Raw genomic sequence first — 21,443 nt, 5'->3', positions numbered from 1 at the left:
GCGGCTTTTTAGAGATTGTTATACTTTATGTGCTGGTACAGATATACAAAAAAACAGCAAAATTGAAATGAAAACGTGAAAAATTGAGGCACAAACTCAATTATCATAAAAAAATTTGGCACAAGTTAATACAGCATCTTAAAATCCTTACTATACATTTAATGTAAAAGTAGATAATACAACTTAAAACTGCATACAACTTTAAGAGCATAGCTTAGCTTCATCTGCAACCAAATATTTATATAAAGGGCCATTAATTAAACTTTTTTAGATGAAAGCATTGCAAATATCATCAGCACATAAACAGTTTGGTGATATAAAAGTCTGCTTGTTGAGGGTGGGGGGTTAGGGAGGTTGTTGGCTGTTTGCCTGAGCAAGTGTATCCCAACCCCCCCCCATGTACGATGATCCATCTTGGCAGTGTGACAACATGGCACACGCTGTACTGTTGTATAATGCAACAAGTACCCCACATTGAGGTGAATAAGCTAGCATAGCGTGGGGTGCTTAGTATTTTTGATCACTTGTGTTTCAGTGTGCTTTATCATGAAAAGATGAGAGGTTTACCCTTTGCAAATATAAATACAAAGCCGATCAATATTATCTGGCAGTATATCACACATTTAGAAGTGATCTGAGGTGTAAAAGTGTAATGATTCGCTCATGTCAAACTTTTTCTACCTCACTAGTATGAATCTGTGTTTTGGGCATTGATGGGGTCAATCAGGTCACTCTGTCCTATATAAATATTATATTATATTGGGGTCAATTAGGATATCCCCATCCCCAGATATGTCCTGCATCCACTTGTAATTTCCCTGCAGTCAGCTTACAGGAAGCATACCTCAGCTGTTTTAGTCGATGCAATACGAGTTACTTCGCCTGTCCATCCAGTGTATTTCTGTAGCTAACATGCAACATGATGGCGGGTAAGCTGTGGAGGGGTTTGAAAGGGCGATCTTAAAAAAGAAAAGTGGGCAGTGGTGAGAGGTACAGATCATACTGGAGTTCATGTGAGCTCAGGTGAATTCTAATAAGACACGCAGTGTAGGTTGTGTTCATGACAGGTGGTGCGACGTCCCATTTTGGACTTTAGTGGTGCCAGCGATCCTGCAAAATGCAAGAAATGAAAAGTAATTAATGTGCATCTATTAGTAATCCTTAATATGATACTTTTTTATTTTGTCTCTATCTTTTTTACCTGTAATATAGTCTAGTGGTGTTGAAATGGTGTCTATCCCAGTTGCTGGCCTATGCAGAAAACAAGGTTATTTATAGAAAACTATCACATTTAAAGCGTTTAATGTTGGTGATACATTACAGTTGATTGGCAGCTAAACCACTGTAATGCTTTAAATAAATTAATGGCACATTTGATACATTTATTTCTTGTTGTTGCCTATTTTGCTGCAGAAAAGACTATAAGGAATGTTAGATATGACCTACAATATGGCTAACGGGCTGTGACATGTATTTTAATGCATGGAATAGCAATGCAAACTGCTTGTAACAGCTGTTATTCTGGCAAAATGTGAAACCTGACACACAGGCGAGCTAATGTGTTAATAGCAGTTACACAGAAAGGACACAGCTCCCCTCCAGGGTTCAGTAACCTCAGGAGCCCCCGCAACAAAACAAGAATGTAGAACTTATATTTATAACTTGCATAGCGGAAAAACCATTGATGTGTACCAGCAGGAATAATTATTTTAAGTCACCACAAAACTCACCTGCTTTTCTTGAGAAGGGATTGATTCCAGCGGAGGAGGGCTGGGATGGAAACATGCCAGAGGGTGCGATGGTCGGCGGGGGAGGAGGGCAGAGGTCAGCAGCAGGTGGAATCTGCTTATAGCACAAACACATGTGTTGTATTTCACACTACAAATAAGAAAATGTAATAAAAGCATCAGTGACTCTTACTGTTTTAGCAGGTCTGATCTGCTCTGAAGTCTCCTGGGCTTCCTTGGGCTTTGATTTAAACCAACCACTAAACCATCCCGTCTTGGTGCTCTGTGCACAAAGACAAAGAAGGTAAGAACTATAACATGTCACATTAATAATGTAGTTTGGAAACATGTCAGCAAAAGCACTCACCTCTTTAGGAGCATCGCTGGTCTGCTCGGAGACCTCAGACTCTACAGCTGAACCTCGCTGGATGCTGTGGTGCGTTCGGTGGCTGATGTCGTCCTCCAGCATCTGACCCCCCCTCTACAAAGACAGAACATCCAGGTAACTTCATTTATAGGCACATATCAGTATCTGAAAGATATCACAAGACCACTTCACAGTAAGAATACCTTTATGACGGGTTTATATAGTTTGGACTTTATTAATGGCATTGTACACACCTTAGAGGTCATTAATAAACAAACATCAATTCAGTTATTGTCTTTATCAATGAATGAATGAATGAATGAATACACAGTTTAATACAATTCATGCCCAGCTAAAAGAACCCTTATTAATATATAAAATACACCACAATTTACTGAGTTAATATCATCTGTAACCCTAGTCATACAGGACTAGTATAACCTATGGACCTCTGGTGATTTGGAAATTTACCCCCCATGTCACACAGGATTAAAAAAAGTCTATTTTTTTACTCAAATTTACTGACATTGTTTTGCAGATAAATTGCAGATTATCACCTACAAATAACTCTTGAAAGATATAAAAATGTTCCTTACTGTAGCTGCTATGCATAGTTATACATATTGTCACCTTTTGAGATGTTGCCTTTCTGAGGAATTAAATTAGCTCTTTCAGTGAGTTTCCCTACCATACTGTAACATGAGCCTCCTGACTTTGAATCTAAAACACTTTAAAAAGTCTGATTCATCATCACCAATGTAGCCTTCATCATCCTCAACCAGGAAATGGGTGAATAAATGCATGGACGAAACCGAAAATGTCGCCAGTCCCACCAAAGTATAGAGATGTTGCAGGAGATTAATATTATTACAGGACCTCTGCATTTGCTGAAATAGGGTGGATAATTTGCAATGCAATTTTTACTTTATAGATTACAGACATGGCTGAATTACATGGGATTAAGTTCATAGATGAACTCCACAATTAATATAAAATACCAGAGGTTCACAGGTAATACCAGCCCCGTACAAATACTACTTATGACAGGCAAAGAAGTTCATTGCAAAGCTTTATTATATATATCTGTTAATTTGATGTGCTAAATTAAACATTTTGATGCTGATGGTGGATTAATTCTACTACTTATTACCCCAAAGGGGAGGCAATGGGTATTGTTTTTGGTTCGGTTTGTTTGTTTGTTTGTTTGCTTGTTTGTTAACACTCTAGCAGCAATACTCTTGGTTGAATTCATACCAAATTGGGTTTATAGATTGCCAGTGACCCTGAATGGATCTGATTACATTTTGGGAACAGTAGGTCAAAATTCAAATTTTTAAGAATTTTTTAAAATCTTTATTTCACCATTTACTTCTAATGAGTGGAATTTCACGTCTGTAGCAGCAAAACTATTGGTTGAATTCATACACATTGGGTTTATAGATTGCCAGTGACCCAGAATAGATGTGGTTACATTTTGGGAAAAGTAGGCCAAAATAAAAAAAATTTCTGAATTTTTAAAATCTTTTTTTTTCTCCCATTTACTTATAATGGGTGAAATTTCAAATGTCTATAAAAACATCAATTTTGTTTCAATTTACTTCAAACTTGACACATATATAGACAGGGGCGCTGCTACCAGTTGTGGGCCCTTTCATAAAATTCAGTATCTTATTGATCTGTTGGAGTGGGGATGGGGGGATGAGGGGATGGGGGAGGGGTGTGTGCGTGGTCCACACATAATGTCACTTGCGCTAGCGTGAAAACGAAACTGAAACTTTACATAGTTTCAATGTCCAATTCCCGACTTCTGTGTCTGTCTTATACAGTGGATCTTACAGGGCATTTTCATAACTTCTAGCCTATAACTGGACCCCCTCCCCTGCTCTATGGGCCCCCCACAAATGCTGAGCCCCATGAGTTTGCCATCTTTACCCCCCCTTATTGGTGCCTCAGTATATAGAGGCAATTGATATGCTGACATCAGCACATCCATAGACATGATGACATCCGCTGAATTGATGCCAAAATAAACTACAATATGTACGAGGGGTGGAGTTTGTTGTACCTGGTACCACTTGTTATTCATTCATTCATTCATTTGTTCATTCATTCATTCATTCATCTTCTTAACTGCTTTGTTCTCGAGAGGGTCGCAGTGGTGCTGGAGTCTACCCCAGCTATGTTTCAGGCAAAGGCAGGGTTCACCCTAGATGTGTCGCCAGTTCATCACAGAGCTGACATATAGAGACAAACAACCAATCACTCTCACATGAGCTGGAGTACCTGGAAAGAACCCCCCGCCCCCCCGCGTTCGCTAGTGTTGGAATTGAACCCAGGACCTTCTTGCTGTGAGATGACACTGTACCACTATGTTGCCCTTATTAATCAATATTATACAAAGTTATACTGTGAAGGACAGGCCAAACTAGGCTCAGCAAATGACATGATCTGATCTGATTGAACAGTAATATAAATGTGGTTCAGTCAATGGAAAATAACACATCACTGTCTGTAATAACAACCCAACTGTAAATATATAAATTCTTTATAAGGGCAACCTTTTGCTATTTGTGTCCTGTTCTTATTTCACATACCTCCTATTATTCAAGAACATTAAAGACATTACTCACTGTGCCTACTCCAGAGAATGGCACAACCCCTGTAGGAGCAAAAAAAAAAAAAAAAAAAAAAAAAAAGTAAATATCCAACAGAATGTGATGTGTTAGACTAAATATCTGAATAGACAAGGGCTCGGTGCTTTGAGCCCTAAAATCTGACACTCACCCTCTGCAGCTGATGTCGAATTACCCACAGGACAATGTGGCGAGGCAGCTTTGACTTCAGCACTATCTGTGTTATGATAACTGAAGTCTTGGCTCCCGGCCACTATGGACACAGGAGGAGCATAAACCGCCGTTACTGGCATCAGAGAATTGGCCCCAGGCCTAGAGGAGGCAACAGGGAGAGGATTGTGAACCAACAGAGTGGAGTATCACACGTGCTTGAAGGGTTTGTGGCTGGCAGACAGTGAAACATGCAGCTCAGTATTTTGTACCAGTCATGAGCTCCTCCAGTGTCTAATGGTGTCATTTCCTGTTTTTGTTCTTGAACTTCGGGGCCACTGTAATAAAGCAGCTCTGGTTCTGGACTCTGGAGACCACGGCTCAGGTCGTCCAAGTCAGACTCTGAAGAAGAAAATGAGGATGTGTGTAAAAAGCACCATAAGACACTGACATCTTATGACTATCAGACATGACTGGACAGTTACCTGTTCTATCTGTGTCAATCAAAGTGCGTCTATCTGGAGGTGGTTCATATGTTTCAGCAAAAGTCCCTGTCTGAACAAAACAAACAAGTCAATTGGGTCCAAAAAGGTTTGTTACACAGAAAATTAAATCAATTGAGCAAATTATGGGTAACTTTCACTTACACATTTGATGTTTGTGGTGCACGTTACTAATCTCATGGTGTAAATTATTAGTGATTAATTTTTGCTGTTAGGGATCTGTCAGTCAGTATAATAATAAAAGACACAGTAGTAGATGATCTCATGCAGTAGTGTGGGATCATGGGAGTTGGTTACACAAAAAAAAAAAAAAAAAAAATCATAATTACATGGTTAATATATTAGTTTTATTTACATTATCTTAGTGATGCATATTAATGTTACATAATTACAAAACAGACACAAACAATGTTAAACATAGATATTTTGTCTTCATTTTCATTTTAAATTTAATAAAAGACATATGATGCCACTGAGAGGAAACGAAATGAAACAAAATAAAATAAAACTGACATTTTCTTCACGGTTTCCTTTCTTGAACTCACTCCATAACTGGTTAAGGCAGTTACAAAGTCTATCTTTATAATGTCTCACACAATAGTCAAATATAACGCAAAAGTTAGTGTGATGGTAAATAGATGTAACTGTACGTAGCTTGATAGCAATGAGTGGGAAGGGACCGATCTTTTTTTTTTATTTCATTCTTTTTTTATTTGATTTGATTTAAATTTTTACATTTCATTTGGGTATTCTTTTTCTTATTTTTCTCTCTCTTGGTTTTCTACCCCTCAGCCAACTTCTGGCCGAAGGGGTACTGTAGTGTGCAGCATGTTATGTTTGCTCTTGTTATACCTGTGTATGTATGTAACATTTGGGCTCTCTTTTGGTTTTCACTGTTCACTGTTTCAGTGAAAAGATTTACATTATAAAAAATGGACAGATTTCTCTGACGGTGAAACTTGTCATGTGAGTAGAGAAGTCTGCAAAAACATATATAATATGTTATATTTAACACATATATACCAGAACAGGCCTAGTTGTTTTTACATATTTTATTGCAGAAATACAAACAATACCTGACAGCACAGAGGTCGATAAAATGTTTTATACTGTACATAAATCTGGAATACTCACCTGTAAACTGTGGTGCCTGAGGCGCAGCTGCATCAGCCATTCTGGTTCCTGATCAGTTCCATTAACCCCCACCTCACCGTACTGACCCTCTGAATGTCTCAGTCTGTCCGTCAACTGCAAACAGACAAAACACAGCACGTTATGTCCACTGTAACGGAGACACTGTGGTAACAGGACTTAAAAGATACAACAAAGCACACCTTAAACTCATTATTCTTAGTAAACCTAAGTTCAAGTTTATTTTCCATGTATACATTATGCAGTAAGTAGACTAATGTTACTGTACCAGTAGAACAGTTGTAAAGGCCCTGTTTCAATACTTCTGAGACTAAACTGACCTACTTCAGGTGTACTTTATGTGCAAAGTAGTACACTTTCAGTACACAATTAGATTAAAGTTGAATTTTGTTCGGATGCTATTCTGAGAACTACGACTGAACATATAGGTATTAGTTATACAATTATGTCTATTTTTGTGCCATAAATATACTACAAGTAAACGTATGTACTGTTCTGTTTTTGTTGACCACACTAATCCAATATTTAGTTCAACATTGACAGAAAACATTAAATCAGCCAAATGATGATCTGTTTCTAAGTGGGGTATTACACTGTAAACATCAAAGATCAGTTCAGTTAACTAAACTATGTCACTCCAAAGCTGACAACTGATGTGTACTATAAACACGAACAGCTGTAAGTTTACAAGATAAAACATATGCTGGAGCACTACCTTAAAGAAACCGATACGGGCAGATGAAAGCTTTTAATAGGTTACTCTCTTGAACATGACCATAAACACAGTATACTCAAACTTTTCTTTATATGGTAGAAAATTTTTTATTATACTGCACTATACTATACTATATTATACTATACTATACTGTACATAACTATACTGTACGTAACTATACTATACTGTATGTAACTATATTTTACTATACTGTACATAACTATACTATACTATACTATACTATACTATACTGTCCGTAACTATACTGTACTGTCCGTAACTATACTATACTATGCTATACTATACTATACTGTACTATACTATACTATACTATACTGTACTGTACTGTACTGTACTGTCCGTAACTATACTGTACTGTCCGTAACTATACTATACTATACTATACTATACTATACTATACTATACTATACTATACTATACTATAGCATCAAGTGTATGTCATTTAAAGTAAATTTAAAGTATGGACCTGAATCTCTGTATACTTATACCAAGTATACTTAAATACGTCTGTCAAGTACTTCTCTGATAAGAGCATAAAAAGGTACACTCTTATATTTTTCACGGAAAGTCTGTATATATACCTTAAGAACTTCTCCTGTCAACACAAACCAAGGCTCCTTCTGCCTGATAATTGCTTGCCCAACCAACTCGCAGTAATGGAAAGCCTGAGATGAAAGCCCACAGTCCAACAGTCGACTGGCATACAGAAATTTGTACACCTGGGAACGACACATGAAGCAGAAAATGGTGTTTCATGTTGCTTAAAAATACAGTTGCCTTAACTGCATTTGTTTCAAAATGAATGAAAAGATAAAATACCTGAAAAGACAGTATTGAAAAGGATTTCCCCCCTAGTGTCTGGCAGTACTCATACAACTCTGTGCACTGGATGGCACTGTTTGTTGCAAAATACTGAAATGGCTGCCTAAAGGAGCAATAACCAAATATGAGAAATATATCAAACAGACTGAAAAATGGCACTGAGGAGGGCACCTAGCTCACCTGTGGCTGCTGCCTAAAAGCACCAGCCGCTCTGCCTTCTGGGTAAAGGGCCCAAAGGGGACCCCGGCAGTCAGGTAACACACATGGGCGGCATGTAGGAGGCCTCTGGAGGCTGCACAGAGGGAAAACACACAAAGCAATCAGCGTGCATGTGTGCAGAGACAACATTACAGAGCGTCAGCCATGTCATTCAGTCGGTGTGTTTATACCCAGAGTGTCTCCCATGGTGACAATGGCCTTCTGTTGGACAGCAGCATCTCCTGTTTCATTGGACAGCATCACAGCCAGATGGGGCCTCCAGTCACCCCATTTGTCATTCCCACAGCACTGGACACAGAGCACCACTGATTAAAATGCTTATCAGGTACAGATACACACTGACAACATTCTTCAGACAAAAATAATTTAATCTAAGACACCTGAGTTACACTTCATGGGCAAAAATATCAGAATTCTTCACACCTGCAGTTTTTAGCCCTTCCCATATCTGTTGATTCTTAATATTGTCATGATTAAATGTTCACAGTTCAATATCAGTTGTCAATAATTATCACGATAAATGTTAAATTAATATTTCTTTTATAGCTAAAGGCTAATTTTTCTTTCTGAGTGACAGATGAAGAAACCAGATGGATACCTGTGAATTAAAATGATTATTTATGGACAGAACTTGATAAGTTCACTGTTGCCAATAAAGTTGGAATAATTTTATTTACAGACACATTCCTGTTTTTATTCCTATTTATACATATCAGTTATCAGCTTTGACCAGGTACAATGATTACATACTAAGTCCAAATTACACTTTATATATCGAGAATAAATCACACTGTCACAATCATTTCATGAGAAGAGGTAAAACTATTGCATTCCAACTTTATGGGTAACAGTGTATTTCAGAAAGAAAAAAATCAAATGTTGAATAAAATTAAGAAACTCTGACATATTTGTATAAGTCTGTAATCCTGAAAATGGAATACAAATATTTATTGCAATGATATTTACTGCAATATAAGATTACATTTTAACACATGCCAGTATTGTTGTGTATCCCAGCCTGCTTAGCAAAAAAAACACCTGAATTCCATGTGCTATAATAGCTTTGTCCATATAGTGTATGTGTGGAACTCAGTTTCCAGGACTGTATTGTCAAAAAAAAAAAAAAAAAAAAATCCTGTAAATCAAAATGACTCCACAAATATGACGACAGCTGGAGCCATATTTCCGAACTCAAAGCCTCAAAATAAAACGAACTGAACTGAATGTATTCAATGTGACCTAGATCCTCAGTTTGGACTTTCAGTTCTCTCAGAGTAAAGACAGACTTTCTCAAAATAATTAGATAAGATCTTTGGATTCTGGACATCTGGAACCGTTCTCTGTGGAGTTTATATCCTCTCCCTGTATCTGTGGGAGTATTACAGCTTCCTCCCACAGTCCAAAAGCATATGCCTTGACGGGTTAACTGCTCACTCTGAATCGCCCGTAAGTGTAAATGTGAGAGTCAGTGGTGATTTGTCTCAGTGTGTCAGCCCTGTAATAGACTGACAGCATGTCCAGGGTGAACCTGGCCTTCACTTAATGTCAGCTGGGATAGGCTCCAGTTCACTGTGACCCTCTAGAGGATCAAGTGGTAACTGAAAATGAATGAATGAGCAGTTGTTTAAGTTACATTTGGAGACTATCTAATTATTTTGAGAATGCTTGTCGCTAATTCAAGATACTAATTCATTTCGACTTACAGGATTTTTTTTCCATTACAGAAATGTCATAAATGGGCTTCCACAGCATATGTGAGTTAAAAATGTAGTTTTCATTTTTACCGTGGCTGCAGTAGGGACTCTCCCAGACAGCAGCTGGAACAGCGTCTGGAGGGGGTCATTGACTGTCAGCTGACCTGTAAACCTGCCAAAAGAGCCACTTGTGTCATTTGCACATCTTAAGCAGACTTTAGTACATGTTAAATACCACTGTATTTAAACAGCATTTCTGCTGCAACTCTGTCAATCACAGACCAACATGTGCATCCACCCACAAGCCCCTACATATTACTTTAATGACATCCGGACATAAAGTATATGCTCTAAGACATACTGCTGATATAAAACCAGACAGGGTTACATGATAAACACTCAGAAATTGCAGTGTAGCGATATAAACGTTTCGCCTTATAGACATCGGAGAGACTTTAAAAATAAACAGCTCTACTATGAGTCGAGCAAAGATATTTAAAAAGCTGTTTGGGGACGTACGCCACAGCACGCCATGTCATATGATTTATATTCTCATGGAGTGTGTTAATGATCTCTGTTAACACAACATTTGTTGTAAATAACTCCAAATCCAAACAGAAAAATATAAGGAAGGAACAATAGCATTTAGTAGTTAATGGACCATCACAAACCTTTGAGTAGCTGCATTGGAAACACACACAAGCACTGACTGATAAATAACTGTTGCAGACATGTACACTGAATTTCATATGACTTTTTTCTATTTCTAACTGCAACATTAAGTGCAGGGACAAATTTCTTCTTGTTCTCATTAATTAATTGTAACCAATTCTAAATAAAGCACATTATTTTCAGCTACATGCCTGTGGTACAGCCATCGGATCGAAGCAGATGTCATGATGTCTCATATTTCTTGGCATGTGCAACATAAGTCACATAATTGTAAAAGTATCTTTCTCACTTCATACTGTCATCCTGTGATATAGGAGAATGACTGGTTCCTTTTCAAAGTTGGTAACCACATCCTCCTAGTAAAATAGTGATTTAAGGTGTCATTATTCCTATAAAATAAAAGTCAGACCCATTAAAACCGGCTACAATAACAGTACTTCAAATTAAAAGTCCCACTCTCAAAGATAATGACTCGCTTAAATACACATTGCAGAGACAGTGCCAGTTATAATACTCATTTCAAACAGGTACTAAATTTAGTCCATCATTTCTTCACCAATTACTGCTCATATGCAGTGTAGTGGTTTCTTGCAGCTGTCATGTCTCAGATAGCTTTAGTGTTCTCACCTCTTCAGCACTGTGGTATAAGATCTGTTGTCCATTTTGCTGGCTAGAAAAAGTGCATGTCCCCATAGGCCACTGCTCATAGCCGCCTCTAAGGCCTCCTGGAAACCACATGAGAGAATGTGAAAGGGCGTAACTTCACCTCTTAGATCAATGCGGCTGGTTAGTTAGTAATTAGACATGTAGGGATCAGGAGGTACAGACCTTCTTTCTTCCAGCCAGCAGCAGCTGAGTGTAGCTCTGCAGGGCCTTCTGTGCCGCCTCAGAACCTGAGCTGCTGCTTCCTGTGAGTAGGTCGTCTCCTTGACAAGGTGGTGCTTCAGCAGTCGCACCTTCACTGAAGTCAATGAGCGTGGGAGCCTCTGACTCCCAGCTTCCATCTGAACGCGAGCCTTGAACCAGCAGCTCTGCAATGTCTGATCCAACTATTTGCTGAAATAGTGGTAACAGCAGGAGAAAAAAACCCTTTGATGATTATTTCATGGTGAAATTTGTTGTATTTCTAAATATAACAAACCATGATAAACTCACTCCATTCTGTCTGCACAGCAGTATCAGTAGTTTCCACAAGAGGGAGGCAGAGATCTTATCATGCAGCGTCTCATCTCTCATGCAAGCGCCTGCCCTCTGGTGGGCAAACTCAATAGCATCGACCTTGTGTAAACCCTCCCTTCAAAAACATGGATAAACAGTTATAGTACAGTAACAACACATTCATAAGGTCAAAGAAAATATAACCTAATATAAAATACCTAGTTAAGGGCCCAGGGAAATTTCTCATGTCCTGCTGTTCCTGTGTCTCACTCAGAATGACCTGTGCAGAGAAAAAAATAAAACATTTTACTATTATTTTATGCCAAAGGGGAGACAAAGGGTACTGTTTTTGGTTTGGTTTGGTTTGGTTTGGTTTGTTAACACTCTAGCAGCAAGACTGTTACTTCAATTCATACCAAACTGGGTTTCTAGATTACCAGTGACCCAGAATAGATCTGACTACATTTTGGAAAAAGTAGGTCAAAGTTCAAACTTTTTATACATTTTTAAAATTCCCCCCCCCCCCCCCCCCCCCAATTTACTTATAATGGGCAAAATTTCAAATGTCTGTAGCAGCAAAAGTATTGGTTGAATTCATACCAAACTGGGTTTATAGATTGCCAATGACCCAGAATAAATGTCAGTACATTTTGGGAAAAGTAGGTCAAAGTTTCAATTTTCTATGAATTTTTAACCCCCCCCCCCCCATTTACTTATAATATGTGAAATTTGATATGTCTAAAAACATCTATTTTGTTTCAATTTACTCCAAACTTGGCATATATATAGAGGCAATTGATATGCTGCCATCAGCACATGCATAGACATGATGACATCAGCTGGATCAATGCCAAAATAAGCTACAATACATGTGAGGAGTGGGGTTTGTTGTGCCTGGAACCACTTGTTAAACCTTTATTTAACCAGATAAAGTCCCATTGAGATTGAAATCTTTTTTTTACAAGGGTGACCTAGCCAAGAGGTCAACAGCACACGCCATGAAAAAATACAGGTTTTACAGACAGGTAATAACAATAAATTAAAACAAACATTAAATTAGTAATAACAGAAAAGTTACACAGTTTTTTAATGTGCAGTTTTTAGAGTGCAAAATTTAGTTGAGGTCACCACAACTAAATAACAATAACAATAATAATAATAATAATAATAATAAAAAAACAATTCCTACAACAACTGTTCTCAAAGACTGAGCCCCAACAGACAGGAAATTTTATCTGGGTTGCCAAATAAACCAGTATTTCAGTTATTTCAAAATAGTTTCAAAAAGAAAATAGTAGTTGTAGTAGTACGGTGTGTGCATTTTGTTCAATTAATTGCACTTTTGCCCACATTCTGTTTGTTTTACTAATGAAAGATACAATTATGTGTTCTCATTTATAAATAATTTAACATGTGTATATGTTTCCAATAACATGCATGAAATAAAGATGTGATTTATCAAATATCAAAATTCTGGTTTACCGATTCAACATAATATTTTATGCTTTAAGTAGATTCGATCAGAACAATATGTTTATTTTCTTCTTAAGACTTCTCGATGAATTGGTTTACAGTGGTTTATCATTGGTTGGTGTAAACACTGGCTAGTGTTGGACCTACTTCCATACTGTGGATTTCCAGCTGGCTGATGTTCTTCTGAGTGGAGGAGCCTGGAGTGACCCGTACCAGCTGACCTGCAGGCCCGAAACTGACCACTGCATGAGGGATTGAGTACTTCAGAGGAGCTGACAACTGATGACTATGTTCTGAGGAGATATGAAAAATAAAACATCAGAAACGCCTTTATTCACCAAGTAGCTTCAAAAGAATGCAAGGAATTTTACTCTTTTTTTTTTTAACCCTTTCATGCATGAATTATGAGAACCTTAATCAAGATTTATTTCCTGAGTGTTTTTACTCCTCTTTACGCATGAAAAAAACAACGCGATTGAAAACATTTTTTTGAACCTATTTTTCATGGAGTTCCAAAAATCCACTCAGTCCACTCAGCTTGATAACATGTATTTACTGATATATTGTGTGAAAACTACGAAATAAAAACATTTTTAATGCTGCTAATCTGCTGTCTTCTCACATTTTAACATACTCTAATAGTCACTATTCACTTCATTGAGATAATATGCAAAAAAAAACCCAAAAAACTTTTTGTTTAAAAAAAAAAACAAAAACAAATGTTGATTGTGGTTTAATAACAACAGTAAGCAAATGATTTAAACTTAAACATGTCACTGCAGATCATGTTAATCAAGAACAGAGAAGTTACAGTAATGGTATGAATGTCAGTGTTTGGGATGGTGCATAAGTGTCCACTGTGTTGGCTGATATAGAACTAAAACAAAATCCATGAATATATAAGAGAACAGCTGGAGAACAGCTGTCCACTGGAGTGACCACTATGCATGAAAGGGTTAAACTATGCTCTCTCTGAACACCATAGTAAACAAGCACTAAAAAAACACTACTAAAACAGAGTTTAAACTAGAAGCCCTCGGAGAGCGCAGACCTCCGCCAAGGCAGATCAGTGCCCCCCCCCCCCCGATGTTTGTCTGTCTGTTTGTCTGTTTGTCTGTCTGTCTGTCTGTCTGTGTGCAAGATAACTCAAAAAGTTATGGACGGATTTGGATGAAAATTTCAGGAAATGTTGATACTGGCCCAAGGAACAAATGATTAAATTTTGGTGGTGATCCTAGGTGGGGGGAGGTGGGGGGGCCACAGGGGCCCACTGATCTGCCTTGGTGGAGGTCTGCGCTCTCTGAGTGCTTTTCTAGAAAAGAGAGTGCAGACAGACAAACAGACAAACCAACACCGGCAAAAACATAACCTCCTTGGTGGAGGTAATAAAGTAAAAAAAAACTTTTGTACAAAAAAATGTATAAACATTTAAGTTAAGTAGTGTTACAAGAGACAGTAAAAGGACCAGTGCTGCACCCACCTGTGTCAGATGTATGGACAGACTGTGGGACAGCGTCACTGTGTTCGGCTCCGTTTATGTACTGACTCAGTTCATAGCTGCTGGACGATAAGCCTGAGTTTTTGGAGCTTTCCAAAGTCCCCAGGTAATAAGAGGAGACCTCTTCATTTTCTCTGGAGGGATTATCCTCGTAGTCATTGAGGTAATGCTGGGAGGTGTCTCTCCCTTGGTCATGTCTGAAAAAATTAGTGAAACATGTCACTTTTTCTGATAAATCCAGGTCCATGTTGCTTTTTTTCTATTGTTATTACAGTGCAATACTTATTTAGTCTACACTGCAGTCACTGAACTCTGAAACACAACCTGATCTTGTGTAGAGTTTGATCCCAAAAGCATTTTATTTGAAGTTAAAGCTTCCATAAATATTTCATGTGTTTTTTTGTTCTATACAGTTGCATGTTAGTCTATTTACTTGCATTAGCCTTTGTCATGTTTAATGCCCTGCAAGTACATGTTAAAATTGCTGTTATAAGTATTACTTTTTAGGTGAAAAGTTGTTCAGAGTGTTTGTTTACTGTACGTTAGTTTAGAGCTATCTAAAATAAAATATTTTTGGAAATATGCTGTATCAGGTTAAAGATTCACATTTAATGAGACAAAAAAGGACTTTCAGTAAACATGTTAAAACATCTGGTAAGAAACTGTTCACCTGTCTCGTCTTCAACAATCTCAAATATTCCTTATTTAAAAAGCTTATTGTTAATGTTTAACAAGTTTGTTTTAGTTTATTTACAGAAAAGCACTTGGAACATTTGCATATTTGATTGCAGCTTGCATGTAAATATTTGCATTGTTACAAAATGTGCTCTTAATTTTCCCTTTGAGATGAAGATTTTACTTTCTACAACTGAAACTGAAAACATCCTGACAGAATCGACATCACTCTTTGGACTGAACATGAATAACATTGTTTTAAGTGTGTGTGTGTGTGTGTGTGTGTGTGCGGGGGGGGTTTCCAAGTGAATTTAACATGCTTAAACATGTCCTGTTGTGCTTCACCTGTTCTCCTCTGTGTAGGAGCTCCCTGAATGTTCCTGTTTGTATGTCCAGGCGTGGTAATAGTCTCCTCTCCATGAGTCTTGGGGACCCCACTGGCCGGCATCTATAACAACGTAAGCAACAAAACCACCTCAAACTAGAACATAGTGCACTGCTAATAAAAGTACCTTCTGTGCCAGGGTTGTAATCAGTGTACCTGGTCTCCCGTGTTGTCCTCTGTAATAGTCAGCGTCATAATAGCTGTAGTTTTCCCTGTAGTCCCAGTGACTGTGGGGCGGATAGTCATAACCAGACCTGAAAACACAAAGAAAACACAGATCTCACTAGAAACTAACTCACATTAATGCACTTAAGTACAGTTTTGAGCAGGTTGTTTACTTTTACAGACACAGATACAGATAAACTTCATTAATCTCTGTACATTTTTACTTTAACGTATACATTTACTGCCCTACATCTGAGGAAAACATAGCACTTTTTATGGTACTACAATTGTCAGACAGCTTTAGAGCCTGGCTGAGTGAAAGTGAACATCAGGGTCAATTTCTTTTTTCTCTAAAACAATATTTTTGATTACTCAGCATGAAAGGCATATATCTGTAGTTTCTAAAACTGTGTTTATTTAATTTGTACCTGAATTACAACTGAATATATGAGAAAATATATGAGAATACAGTGTAAATTAAGAACAGTAAAGGTTGCAAATGAATGTAAACAGCATAAATTCAGAAATATAAATAGCAATATCTAAAATAAATATGTTCAAAATATATGCCTGTGTCTAATCTTATGTTTCATAATAATCAAATATAATGATTTTGAATGTTATTTATTATAAAAAAAATGGCAGACAGATGGTTATTATTCTGGTGCATCACACTGACAAACACCTCACTCTGTTACTTTTTTGGATTCTCACTCTGTTATCATGAATTAATGTCTTTTAAAACTAAAATAAAAAATATATCAGTTTCATTTTTGGATATAATGTACTCTCATATAATAAGAAAAGTGTGGTTTGCTAAATATTTGCACTTTCCTTGAGGAACAGCATTTTTTGTTTTTTTTTCCAAACCTTAAATAACTGCTGTATATTTTCCTCACTCCGTTATTTTATCAATGATAATAAATTCATGTTTTTATTAAATATTTGGTTATTATTCCATAATGACATGTTAAAGTACTTGCTTAGACCTACAATTTGAGCTATTATGGTTGCTACTAAATTCATTTTTAAAAACAGATATGAAATGATTAGTATTGCTGCACAGTGCATTCTCACTCCGTTACTTGCCCAATAGATCCTATAACAAGCTTTAAAATACAACACATTGTTAAGGATTTTACCAATGGTTCTGGATATTTTTCAACTCAAGTATAACTTTATCGTCATTACTAAGTATGCATATGTATACATAGGATACATGCTAACAAGATTTAGTTTCACAGGGTGCTATGAAACCAGAAAAGACTTCTGATGTCCCACAACTCACATATCACAAATCTATGATTATCGTTTTCCCCCCTCTAAATTTACATTTTTTTCAAATCATATAACATGCTATCTAATTTTTTTCTTGTTTCTTTAATTAGTTATAATTTTGTATAGATAACCAGACACCTATTCATGACAGTGCAGGGAGACAGATTGTTTAACCCAAAGAACAACCGGTGACTAAAGCCATTTACTGATCTAAAATGTTTAATACCTGTTGATCCACTAATCTTGTCAAGCCATGTAAATACTTGGTGTAAAATACAGTTTGTCGTCTTTTCGTGGTTATCAGATATGACCCATTTGGAATTTCAGAGGCTCCGTAGTGAACATGGAAACATCGTCATCTTCTACAACATTGATTTACCAATAAAACCCATGGAGTTGGATCAATGACAGTGGATGGAGACACTGGATTTATGTTCAGTTAATAATAATGACTTTTTCTTCAGTTTTCTCTGTTTCTGATGTAATAACCCTCAACTTTAATTTGACCTTTAATGAACATCTACATAATCAGTACATTTTTGGAAAATAAAAGATTTTCACTGACCCCCCCCCCCCCCCACACACACACACACACACACACACACACACACACACATACAAAATACAGAGGATAAAATTATAATAAATGGAAATAAATATTTGAAGAACGGTTAAATATAGAGAAAAATTCATTCAGGAACTGCCACAAATTTAGCACTGGGTCTTTATGGGTTAAGGTTTGCTTTAACCTACTGAGCAGTAGGGAAATTCAAGTCCCAGCGCATACTTTACAGTGAAGTGAGCGTGCAGAATATGAAAGATAGTGATAAAATATGAGAAACATTTTTTAAAAATTCAAAAATATTAGTATAAAATAGTGATTAAAAAACTACACACCCATTCACAGAGCAGATACTGATATTTCCAAACCAACAAAGTAAATATATAGTCACAGAAAAAATTATTAAACCATCAAAAGTCATCAAAAACAATGGTTATGCAATCAAGTACTAACTCCACATTAACTGAACTTAAACCCAGTATCTCCATCCACTGTCATTGATCCAACTCCATGGGTTTTACTGGTGAATCAATGTTGTAGAAGATAATGGTGTTTCCATGGTAACTACAGAGCCTTTGAACGTCCAAATGGGTCATATCTAATGACCATGAAAAGATGAATAACTGTATTTTACACCAATTATTTACATGGACTGATAGGATTAGGGGATCAAGAGTTTAGATCAGTAGATGCTTTTGGTCGATGGTTGATGTTTGGGTCTTTATGGGTTAATGGAGTATTTTTACATTGATGTATTAGTACTTTTATTTAGTCAATTCTTCTATCACTGCACTTTCCTTTGCTTGTTGGAAAGCAGGAAGTGATGAAACTTTAACCTATAAGATGTAATGATCAACTTTAAATTTAGACAGGTATCCCAGCATGCAATGGCCTGCTGGAAAGTTGCATTCTGCATAATTTCAACGCTAAGCTTTTGCATTAAATGTACACATTACACAATGGGGGTCTCATCTGTGGACATACCTGGACTGGGGTCTCTGGTGCTCTGGTCGTCCATAGCCAAAAGGATACTGCTGAGGGCTGTAGGTGTAATGCTCTGGGAGTCTCCCAGGGGGGAACTGAGTCCTGTAGTGGGCATCAGGATGAGCCCAGGCCCTGTCCCTGTCTCTAGGGTCCAGTCCAGGGTAGCGTTGCCCCCTGTCCTGGTAAGAATGTCTGTAGTAATCCTCTCTGTCTTCAGATCTGCAAGGGTTTCGACCAGACTCTGACCAGGCGTGACCTCTGTTATCCATGACAACTTCAACACCTGACGCAAATAAACAAGTTTTCTTTAGTAACTTTTAAATAGCGTTCATTTAAAATAATCTTTGCAAGTGTATTTAGGTACTTACAGTTTACACATGCCAGACACAGCCAAAGTACATGCACTACTGCCACATCATTTCACAAGAAACTCACAACATGAACTGATAACAAGTGAAAATGATAACAAGAGGATAAAGGTCACAGCATATCATGACCCATGTAGTGGCAATGCAAAAAAAAAAAAAAGAAAAAAAAAAAAAAAAAAAAAAGAAAAAAAGTGCAAATTATCTGACTAAGGGAGAAAAAATGTTCCGAAAATCTAAATCAGAACATGTTATTCAGTGTATTTGCAGAAGCTTTTCTCCCACTTTTGTTTGCATTTTGCGTCCCAGCCCGTGTTCTGTCAGAATAAGTCAACAGAGGAGCACGCCCTGTGGATCTGACAGCTGCAGTCCCACAAGGCTGCAAAACACGCAGATCACGTCCACGTCCACCTCGAGAGAAAAAGAAAACCACCGACATCCTTGTCTGAGTCACCTCGACATGTCTATCTATGTCCTCGGATTGCAAGTCTGAAAAAAAGTGAAAGTTCAAGTGTTGCGTGTTGCCACGTTGCCGGTAGAGAGGATGCACAAAGACCAGAGAGGAAGGAACACCAAGTGGGCTGGTCTCAGGTCAGTTTCCCCTCCGCCGTAGAGAGAGAAGAGGCATGAGAAGTGTGATTCCAGGTCAGTCACTTCGGAAGGGAGAGCTTCTTGCAGGAAAAATTGTTTGACCCACAGAGGGCGCTGTTTAATAACGGTTTAAATCTGAAGAAGGAGATGTTGACCTGATCTGCCCTTGTCTGCTTATTTTTTCCCGCCCTCAAACAAATAAATAAACTAAATCGGTAAATAAATAAATAAATAAGTCAGTTAATAAATAAATAAATTTCAAATTTGTATGTGATCTCTTTGTCAGCATGTGCATGTTGAAAAGAAACAAGGAATATATATATATATATATATATATATATATATATATATATTTTTTTTTTTTTTTTTAACGTTTACATAAAAACTTTCTAAACACTGAAAATGGGGGGAACATTATCAGCCGAACTGAATAAGCACACTGTTCGCAAATTTAATCATTCATAAGTCAAATTTCAAGAAGAAAATGTCTTTACTTCAACAAAAATACAGTGACATAATAAATACATAATACATTAAAAAAAAAAAAAAAAAAGTACAATGAGTTTGTTGTGTAACTCTTACTGACATGTCAGATTTCCAGACTGGAGTGAGTAGCTGTAGGTGATACCATTCATAAAGCAGGAAACACTACCTTCAGTGATAGAAGTTCACTATGCCCCCTCTTTGGAGACTTCAAGAGTCTCCAAATCACACATTGGTTGTGGATTTCATTCCATTTTCATCCTTTTTTTTTTTTTTTTTTTTTTTTACGGTGGTAAAATACTGCTGACCATGTGCAGGAGTACACACATCAAATCAAGGATGTGCAATCTACTCAGTATATTATTTCAAAATCATACTGTACAATTTTCCTAAAATCTGCACCTAAAGTGTCAGAATGGAATAGAATTCATTATCATTGTGTGAGCAGCACTACGAAATTGTGGGTGGTCCTCACATCAGTACAAAATTGAAAAACAGAGAACAATACAGTAAATATACAAATACAATACAGATTAAAAAAAAAACAAAACAGAATTTAGAGAGTTAACATTTAAACAGATCATGTACCATGTGAGTTCATGATGATCTTTAGCCTACCTAAAAGCTGAAATATTAGTGCGAAATATTCTGTTAAAATTTAAATTATTGCATTCAAAATGTCCCCCAAGTAAAAAACAAACAAACAAAGAAAGAGTCAATCAAAGTATAGTTAAAGTTGTGAAACAGCAGAACGGCTCATTCTGGAATCACATGCATTATAAGATTATTATTAGTGATTCGTTGCTCTTCACTTCTAATGTTGCAGCCACTGATGGTGAAACTCAGTTCCATTCCTCTAATGTTAACTTATGGTCCTTTAAATAAATGTGATGGAGTTGAAGTACAAGGGAGCAGAAATACACAGGTTTTAATTTAGTCATATAGGCACAAATATTTTTCATTTACAGTTTTTAGAACTAGTATTTTTGCCTTCTTGCTTTTGTTTCACTAAATTTTATACATTCATTTATTCTCATCTAAACACATCTAAAATGTCTTGGCGTTCAGATGTTTGTGATTGTTTTCTGTACTATTCTGTGAGCTTTAAGTGTTTTTGAATTGACACTACACAGTGAATGCAGTTAGAATCC

General features: G+C 37.0%; 1 protein-coding gene across 2 annotated transcripts; it reads right to left on the bottom strand.

Moving 5' to 3' along the window:
• Window positions 1–15: 15 nt before the first annotated feature.
• On the bottom strand, window positions 16–19,795 carry sec16b (SEC16 homolog B, endoplasmic reticulum export factor). 2 transcript variants are annotated; one of them, XM_030131439.1, is made up of 25 exons: window positions 19,222–19,795; window positions 18,854–19,136; window positions 16,021–16,118; window positions 15,825–15,927; window positions 14,787–15,001; window positions 13,454–13,599; window positions 12,052–12,113; window positions 11,831–11,969; window positions 11,504–11,731; window positions 11,303–11,400; window positions 10,094–10,175; window positions 8,480–8,597; window positions 8,271–8,382; window positions 8,088–8,193; window positions 7,850–7,987; window positions 6,515–6,628; window positions 5,363–5,432; window positions 5,150–5,279; window positions 4,879–5,039; window positions 4,725–4,753; window positions 2,095–2,208; window positions 1,921–2,010; window positions 1,731–1,842; window positions 1,202–1,251; window positions 16–1,110 (listed from the first exon to the last, which is right to left on the bottom strand). In XM_030131439.1, the coding sequence occupies exons 2-24, from the start codon at window positions 19,120–19,122 to the stop codon at window positions 1,235–1,237; spliced, it is 2,751 nt and encodes a 916-aa protein (XP_029987299.1). In that variant the 5' UTR covers window positions 19,123–19,136; window positions 19,222–19,795; the 3' UTR covers window positions 16–1,110; window positions 1,202–1,234. The 2 variants fall into 2 exon arrangements, with proteins under 2 accessions (XP_029987299.1, XP_029987300.1); XM_030131440.1 differs by lacking the exons at window positions 16–1,110; window positions 1,202–1,251; window positions 1,731–1,842; window positions 1,921–2,010; window positions 2,095–2,208 and adding an exon at window positions 4,184–4,328.
• Between the last annotated feature and the right edge of the window lie 1,648 nt (window positions 19,796–21,443).

This window comes from Sphaeramia orbicularis, chromosome 4, assembly GCF_902148855.1.
Source record: "Sphaeramia orbicularis chromosome 4, fSphaOr1.1, whole genome shotgun sequence".
Taxonomy (NCBI): Eukaryota; Metazoa; Chordata; class Actinopteri; order Kurtiformes; family Apogonidae; genus Sphaeramia; species Sphaeramia orbicularis.
The sequence above is the reverse complement of the archived record's forward strand: the minus strand, read 5'-3'. Positions and strand labels throughout refer to the sequence as shown.